This window comes from Mytilus edulis, chromosome 2, assembly GCF_963676685.1.
Source record: "Mytilus edulis chromosome 2, xbMytEdul2.2, whole genome shotgun sequence".
NCBI classification, from domain to species: Eukaryota; Metazoa; Mollusca; class Bivalvia; order Mytilida; family Mytilidae; genus Mytilus; species Mytilus edulis.
The window spans coordinates 48,840,107-48,849,260 of NC_092345.1; the positions used below are offsets into that span (position 1 = coordinate 48,840,107).

The 9,154-nt window shown below is 29.8% G+C and overlaps 1 protein-coding gene across 1 annotated transcript; it reads right to left on the reverse strand.

Moving 5' to 3' along the window:
* Positions 1 to 480: 480 nt before the first annotated feature.
* Positions 481 to 5,426, reverse strand: LOC139512338 (uncharacterized). Its single transcript, XM_071299900.1, has 3 exons — positions 5,286 to 5,426; positions 2,231 to 2,548; positions 481 to 1,298 (listed from the first exon to the last, which is right to left on the reverse strand). The coding sequence occupies exons 1-3, from the start codon at positions 5,392 to 5,394 to the stop codon at positions 868 to 870; spliced, it is 858 nt and encodes a 285-aa protein (XP_071156001.1). The 5' UTR covers positions 5,395 to 5,426; the 3' UTR covers positions 481 to 867.
* Positions 5,427 to 9,154: the final 3,728 nt, after the last annotated feature.

Below are 9,154 nucleotides of genomic sequence, written 5' to 3' on the forward strand. Positions count from 1 at the left end.
AGAAAGCTAAAACAAGTTCAATGTTGAAGAGCATTATTTGCTATCAAATGACTCCAAACAATTAATTGGATGTTTGCTCAGTATTTATAATAAATGATACGACTTAAAAGTGAAATTTAGTAGCAGCGTAAAAAATAAACATGTTTAATCCGCCATGATTATAGGTGCTTGTCCTAAGTCACGGATTGAGGTTGGTGACAAATATTTCAGATATCAACTGAGTAGTATAAAGGTAGTATTACATTACTATCTGCAAGATATTAATGAAAAATTAGTATAGTTTAAGTCTTTAGGTCCTGCTTCACTTCATCATAATTTTTATTATAGCTATAATGCTTTCTAAATATAACTTGGTTGAAATACTCAATACTAAAAAAAAAATTATTTTCAAATCATATGGAGACCTTTGTTCCCGCTTTTAAATCACGGCCACAGCAAGTATGTCGAGATGCATACACCAGTTTGTTTGCTCTCAATAAAAACACAAAACAGTTTTGTCATTGTTCATATCGAGCATTTATTATATATTGGCGATATTAAAAAAACAACAAATAGGATTTGTTTCATTGTTGAAGGCCGTAAGGTGACATTTATTTTTTAATTTCCTTGATGGTGAGTTGTTTCATTGCAATCATGCCACATATCATTTTGAGAGATCTTGATGTGATATCACGATGTGTATTCCGTGATAACAAATCATAAAATAACGATTTCAATCCGTGATCACGATATTTTTTAAATTGTCTCGAAAAGGGTTTTCTGAAGGAAAAACTAAGTAACTATAGTAAGCTATATAAGTCCACGATAATATAAAAATGTTTTAAAAATGCAAAACAACAATGTTTGCAAATTGAATCATTTTTTAAACTAAAGTGCATAAAGAAGAGCTCCTGTAAATGCATTAAGCATGAACTGACTAACCCCAACTAGAACCTTTCCTTCGTCTCCTTGATGAGTGCGTAACCAAACCATGTCTCCTTGCTGAAGTAAAATCGGAAATACAATAGTACTGGAAGCGTTATCAGTAGCACCATTGGCGTACACACTTGTGATCAGTTGACCATTTTTAACTAGATCTAAATGTATATCATTATGGCGGTCTGTATAAACGATGACTGACAGGAGATAAACACCTTTGATTGGTGCAGTAAAATGACCATGGCGAACATCATAACCATTTCCGTCATTCAATAACACTTTATCATATTCGATAATTTGGTGAGTTCCAAGCTTAGTGATTTCTTTTGTCAACTGTACAGCAAAAGCTACTTTTGGTGCAGTCACTGTTGGGACTGGAGCTGAAAACAAATACACATACCGATAAAAAGTAAATTATAGATTTTGTTTATTTCCCCATTCGGTGATATGCCATTTACACAACTTCTAAAAATACCATTGAAATATTATAGTTTGAAAATACAGGTCAACGTACAATGTTACTTATCATTCCTGCTGTGCGATTGAACAAGTTTCTGTCATTTTGTTATATGGTTACAGGTACTCAGTCGAACTTGATTTCAAACAAATAACACTTGTAACTCAATATTATAAATTATGGATGGAAAACAAATTATTAGACCGATTAGACAAGTGTAAGAGTGTTGATATTTGAAGAAAACAATGGTTTCGTTGACGTTTTAAACATAACTCGTTTAAAATTCTCCGTTATTCATCTCAACTTGACATATTTTCAAACAATAGCCATAAAGCCCTTGCATTGACTCCTTGTCGGCATTAAATGAAAGATTTATAGAGTAACCATTTTTCAATGAATTTGATTGATTCTTCATCGTCACATTTTCCTTCAGCAGGAACTGAAGCTCGAAATACGAATTGTAATGCTTAGTGTGTCTGTTTTATGGTCATCGTTAAACACCTTTAATTTACCGTCATATGAAGAACAATCATATATGCGCTTTTCGTTCTCTATGTTTTTGATTCTCGGCTTCAAAATGATTTGAGTTTAATGTGCGGTATCTATCGTTATTCTTTTTTTTAAATTCCCAATATTGTCATTCACTATGTAACTATATGTCCCTTTTCAGTGTTCGTACATTTTTGTGTAATATTGATCATATTGAAAATTTTGTCTTTGGCAGTTCCTAAGTTTAATATTTCCATAAATTCTCTGAATATCAAACATATTTATGATCAAATGCATAAAATATACAGTCCGCAAATACAGGCTGGATTTGTAAAATGATATAACCAAAAAAAAAAATAATCATACTTGTATTTCCTATTAACAGTCTTTTGTAATGGTAATTTTCCTTGGCTATGTCATCTACCACCTTGGTTTTATGTTCTTTTGTGTTATGAAGCTTATGTGTATACCTCTGGATTTCCTCGTTGTGTTCGTGTGTTGTTTGGAGTTTTGATCCGAAGTAAGACGTTTGCATTGCATTTTGTTTCTCTATTGTTCTTAATCTGGATCTAATTCTTCTGTTTTCTTCTTTGAGGATTTCATTTTCTTCCTTGAGCTTTTTATCGACTATCTGTAGTTTGTTATTTTCTACCTGTAGGCTTTCAACCTTTTGCTCCAATTTATCTAAAAAACACAATTCATAGATGATGTCTGTTACTGATAATTGAAACAAGTAAACCTGAAAACGCATAATCACCAAACATTACACTTTAACCCGGACCATTCCAATCACCGACCTTCATTTTTAAAATCAATATTACATAATTACTCCCGGTTTTATGGAAGTTGAAAAACCGAAACTTTCCTTTTAGGCGATAAAAGATGTTTATTTATATACATCTAATTTATATTGAAGAGTTTTTTTATTATATCATTGGTCGTATTTTAAAAGGTTTGTCTTCTGATGTGACTTTAGATATCTTTCAGATGGGTAAATTAAATTTGAATATATATACGTCAAGTCATTTATTCAACACCATATTAGACACGGGTCGGTTGTGATCTTTAGAATACTATGCATGCATCTGTTTATTGTTCAAGATCGTATGTCAACTTCTTTTGGTTTTTTTCTATGCTTTAGAAGTATTGGTTCATTGACGTATATGCAAAAAGAAATTTACAAAAATACTGAACTCCGTCGAAAATTCAAAACGGAAAGTCCCTAATCAAATTGCAAGATCAACAGCTCAAACACATCAAACGAATGGATAACAACTGTCATATTCCTATATGGTAATATCTCTTTAATAATAAATATATATAAAGTATTATAATGTCATACTTATAAAATGAAAAAAAAGTAATGCATTCAAAATTTTGGTATTTTAAAGATAAATCGATTTATAATAGATAAATATAAAGATAAGTAGATATACTAGTATATGAGTGATAAAAAGATAACAGATCAACTATGGGCACTGGGCAGGAAAAGCTAATATATATACCAGGGATGGGGTCGATTACTTTTAAATGTAATCGATTAAATTACAATTACTTTGCTAATAAAATGTAATCGATTACATTACAATTACACCCTATTTCATATGTAATCGATTACATTAGATTACTTTTCTTTATTGTAATCATGATTACTTTAGATTACTTATGATTACATTGTATATTGCTATATCAAAGTTTTTTTATAACTTTTTATCCTCACAATAAAGCTTATTCTGGTGATTTTTTTTTAAAGCCTTAATTTATTCATCTTTTTAAAAGAATTTATAGACAAGACAGTTACAGTGTAACATGTGTAATTTAATAAAATAGCTATAGACAAGTGTCCTTTCTCTATGTAAAAGATATAACTTTATTTTTAACTACAAATTGTAACCAACTACCTAATTAACAAAAAAACTGGAAATAAGGAAAAATTAATTAAGTATAATTTTATTGTCTGTTGGGACTTAATTGACACATCCATTAATGTTTTTACAGGTGCTAATCCCTACTTCCATTTTTTTTAAACAAACAATAGGTGGGCTTGGGTATTAAAATTTTATTGTCTTAATAACAATATCAGTAAAGTTAAAAGTGGTTGATTGTCATTATTTGTTTGAAAATGTTTAATACTTGATCTAATTGAAATTAATAGAATTATTGTCAGGTGAAAACACAAAACAGTTCTGTAACTTAGGAAAGATTATACATTTCTCTTTATATTAAGAAATGTTTATTGTATTGATGAAACTTCTGACGTCACCTATTGTTTACTATGCATATTGTTTGCAATATTATGCCATATGTATACACTGTACTTGTACTTGTTTATACTGGTGAGCCTTATGGCTTTAAGTTTATAAAGAATAAAAATAAGAAAGCACATTTTATACACGAATTTATGGAAAATAAAATTTATTCAATTTTGTCAATAAATGAAACCTGGTTTTAACTTCCATTTTGAATTAAGTGGGCTTACATATTTATGCTGACCATTAAGGTCAAGTAGGAACTAAATGTTTTCTGCATTTGAATTTCAATGTATTTATGTAAAAATATTGGGTAAATTGATATAAAATTGAAGTTAATATCAGAAGTTTTCAATCAAGGAAAACAAATGCTTTCAAGGCATATTCTTGTATCATAAGAGCTCAATCTCACAAAGAAATATTGGAGAGTAAATTTCCTTTTGTAAACTGTTAACAAAATAAAACACTTGGTTATACAGATTTGTTATATAGATGATCACATTAAACAAGGACCCATCATTGTGATTACTAGTTTCATGATTTTTCATTCAAGCTTTACATTTTCTTATTTTCATCTTGTCTATCAAAAACTATTTTCATATATATATATACAAGATTTGTAATCAGCAAGTAATCATATGAATGTAATCGAAAAGTAATCATGATTACACCTGTTTTTTGCCATGTTATCGATTACATTACGATTACTTGTAATCAGAAATGGTATGATTACTGATTACATAGGATTACACTGCAAAATGTAATCGATTACAGCTGATTACGATTACTGATTACGATTACCCCATACCTGATATATACTACTACAGGCCACTGAACGGCATTTAGGAAGACAAATGTCCACCTTGAAGGGTTTGCAATCTCAAGTGATTTGTACTAAAAAATACAGCGTTACGTACGTACGAAACAATGACTTTATTCTAGTGAAAAATAAGACAGGCGAAATACACCAGAGTGAAATTCAAACTAATAAGTCGAAAATAAACAGACAACCCCACGGCTTAAAAAGAAAAAAAAATAGTACAGTAAACACAATAAAGAACACTTTAGACTGAGACTGGAGATATTTCAGATGAAAGATAAGAACATGAAACAGATAGTGTTAAAATCAGACATGACAGGTGGTGAAATATTGTATGTGCATTTCAACTCACCCAGTCTGGTTAAAACGTAATGTAAGTTATCCTCTTTAAAAAGGTCGGCATTTACAACTGAGTCTTGGAGAAATAGTCCTGCAATTATCAACGCCAAAAAGGCAAACATTTCCTGTGTGTGATTAATAGCTTCACGAACAAGATAATCAGGAATAGTTCATTTAGATAGCCCAATTTAGAACCAAGTCGATCAATATTCTATATCTAACATTAGTTTTATTATGGTTGTTGTCAAATCTTAATCTAGATTGGAGACATTGCTATCTATACGCTTGGTATGCAACTTAATCTTCCTGTCCTTAAATCATTATACAGGCTTATAAAAATAATAACTATGAAACTTAAAAAAAAAGACTTGGTTGATTGATAAAAGATGTACAGCTACTGGAAATGAACTGGCTCATCTGGTATCTCTAAATCGTTGGTTTAAAGGTGTCACGTTATATTTAACTGGGTTGAGTTCAATATCGTAGCAGCTACGTAGCCGCTACGTAGCTGCCATCAATATCTATGTAGCAACTAGTATATAGCTACACGTTGAATAGTCAAAATCTACGTAGCACTACGTCGTTGCAAAGATATAGAAGTCAACCCTGTACAATAACATTAATTTAAAAATCACAACTTACACTGCCTCGTTATGACTCATCTGTAGTATTCGTCAATGGTCACGTTAGAATATTAATCTTTGGCAAACTAAATCAAAATAATACATTATAAAAATAGAAAAACAACTTGTTAATATTGAAAAAAACATAATATCAAATAGAGAAACAGATGCTCCAATAAAATACTCTGAAATAAAAAATGTTATTAGTAAGCTAAAAAAAGAAAAAGTGCCTGGGCCAGATACCATTATAAATGAAATAGTAAAATTTAGTAAAAATGTGTCGATCAAAAGTATTGTTAAACTGTTTAACCTTATTTTGAATACAGGTATTTACCCATCAAAATGGAAATACTCGTACTTAATTTTATTGCATAAATCAGGAGTAAAAACTGATCCTAATAATTACAGGGGAATATCTCTGATAAGTTGCTTACCAAAATTGTTTAATGCTGTATTAAATGAAAGATTGATTAAACTGATGGAAAATACTATAAGTAATACTCAATTTGGTTTTAGAAAAAATCACAGAACCTCTGATAGTATATTTGTGCTTAAGTCTTTAATAAACAAATACTTACACAAAAATAAAAATAAAATATATGCCTGCTTTGTAGATTTAAAAAAGACTTTTGATTCTGTCTGGAGAAAAGCTTTACTTTATAAACTGTATAAGGCAGGAGCAGGGAAAAAAATATTTAATATTATTAAAGGACAGTATGAGGAAACAAAATCTGCCTTCAAGCATCAAGAGTGGCATTCAGAATATTTTGAAATCACACAAGGGGTTAAACAAGGGGATTCATTGAGTCCTACTTTATTTAATTTATTTATTAATGATTTAGATGCAGAGTTTTCAAATGAAAATAGCTGTCCATTAGAACTAATTGATACTAAAGTAGGATCTTTACAATTTGCTGATGACCTTTTAATATTATCTGAAAGTAAAGAAGGCCTACAAAATAGTCTGAACAACTTAGAAAAGTATTGTGAAAAATGGCAATTAACTTTAAATATTAATAAAACTAAAACAATGATTCTGCAGCAAAATAATAAAAAAGTGGAAACATCTTTATCAAAATATAAAAATGAAAGTTTGTCAAATGTCTCTGAGTATTCATTTCTTGGAATTCTTGTGAAATCAAATGGAAACTTATTGCATAGCTCTGAAGAGCTTGTAAATAAAGCAAGGAAAGTGATGTTTGCCATTAAAACTTATACTGGTTCCTTAAATAATCTGCCAGTTAAAGTAGCTTGCAGTCTTTTTGATTCTATAGTTAAACCAATAGCCACTTATAATTCAGAAATAACTTATATGGATACTTATGTTACAAAATTTAGAGCAGAAAAACGTGCAAATATTTCCAAAACAAATATAGACCCCCTTAATTTTACTGATAAATCAAGTTTAGAAAAATTACATTTGTCTTTCTGTAAATATATCCTCGGAACAAGAAAATCTTCATCAAACATAGCTGTGAGAACAGAGCTAGGGAGATACCCACTCGAGTTGCATATAAAAACTCAAAGTATACTTTACTTATCAAGATTACTAAATTCTGAAATTAATCCATTATTATACGAATCCTTTTTACTTTCTAAAAGTTTAGATAATTCAGGTTGCTATACCTGGTTTACATATGTTAAAAATATTTTGAAAGAGGTAAATATGGATGCATCCATTCTTGAGGAAAACAAAAGAAAAAATTACTCAAAGTTGTTAAAAAAAAACCTTAAAACATCAATTCTTAAATTTCTACACAAATATGTTTGAACAAAAATTTGAAAAAATAGATAAAAAAAGTAAATTGTATTTATATAAAAGTTTAAAGCAAAATTTAGAAATGAAAAACTACTTAAACTGTAAATCTTTTGAAAAGAGAAGGAACATAACAAAAATGAGAATTAGCGATCATAATTTAATGATAGAAAAAGGAAGACATTTAAAAATACCTAGAGAAAAAAGACTATGCACATCCTGTAATACAATGGAGGATGAAGCCCATTTTATTTTATACTGCAAAAAAATTGCTAAACTAAGAGATAACTTTATAGGAAATGTAATTAAACATATGCCAGATTTTATGTCCTGGCAAGAAAATGAAAAAATTAAATATCTTCTTTGTCCATCAACCTCAAAAGAAGTAGAAAGCTTAGGGTCCTATTTTAAACAGGCATTAGAACTGAGGACAGGGGACTCTTGATTTATTTATAAAATATATTTATATATCATATAGATAGATTGTTTTGCTTATTTGCTTTTTTTGTTTTCATGGTTTGTTTGTTAAATGTATTTTGTGTATGTTTATATTATTTGTCACAAACTTATTGTTCAGAGTTTATATGACAATAAATATTTGAATTGAATTGAATTATCAGACGTTCAAAGAGTTTTTAGGGATTGATTTGCACCAGAAACGCTAAATTCCCATCTAAGTACTAGTATCATATACTCTATAAATGTCAAAGGTAAAATAACAAAAATACCGAAATAACTCTAAGGGAAACTCAAAACGAAAAGTCCTTTATAAAAAATCAAAAGCTCAAACACATCTAACGAATGGAAAACAACTGTCATATTCATAGTTGGTACAGATATTTCCTTAAGTAGAAAATGTTGATTAATCCTGGTTTAATAGCTAGCTAAACCTACCACCAACCTTTGATTCCAGTGAGGTCCCAAATTACAATAAAATGAATGTTCCCATAGCAGAAAAGAAGGTACTGAAGGTAGATAATTGGTTATGTTGAAAAATTGTACAGGTTCCAGGTAACATGTATACTACAAAACATGCTCAGCTTGGTCTGTTTTCCCAGTTTATACGATATGAAAGGAAAAAAGTACAGTGGTATACTGTTTTGCAAGTGAATGATATTTAGTCCATACCATTACTTTCAACTGTATGTGTCTTTTCAAATGTTCCACCATGTTTTTTTTTTGCATTTTCCAGTGCCTTTTGTAATTTTGATTTTAAACCTTTTTATTAAAAAGGGAGGCACCATTTTGAAATTTTTGGAAATTTACCCTTGTGCATGCCAATAAAAATTTTCAAACGTCGTATACGGACTTGAATAGTACAAATGAATTAAACCATTTACCAGTACTGATTATGTAAAAGTGTTAGAAGTCTAAGGAAAGACCAAGTTCCCGCATGCATGAAATAATGATGGACCAATGTCAAACAAAATCCCTGCGACGGAGGAAGTGTGTGTATGTGTGTGTGTGAGGAGGGATAGGTGATTGCACGTTTATTTATTATGA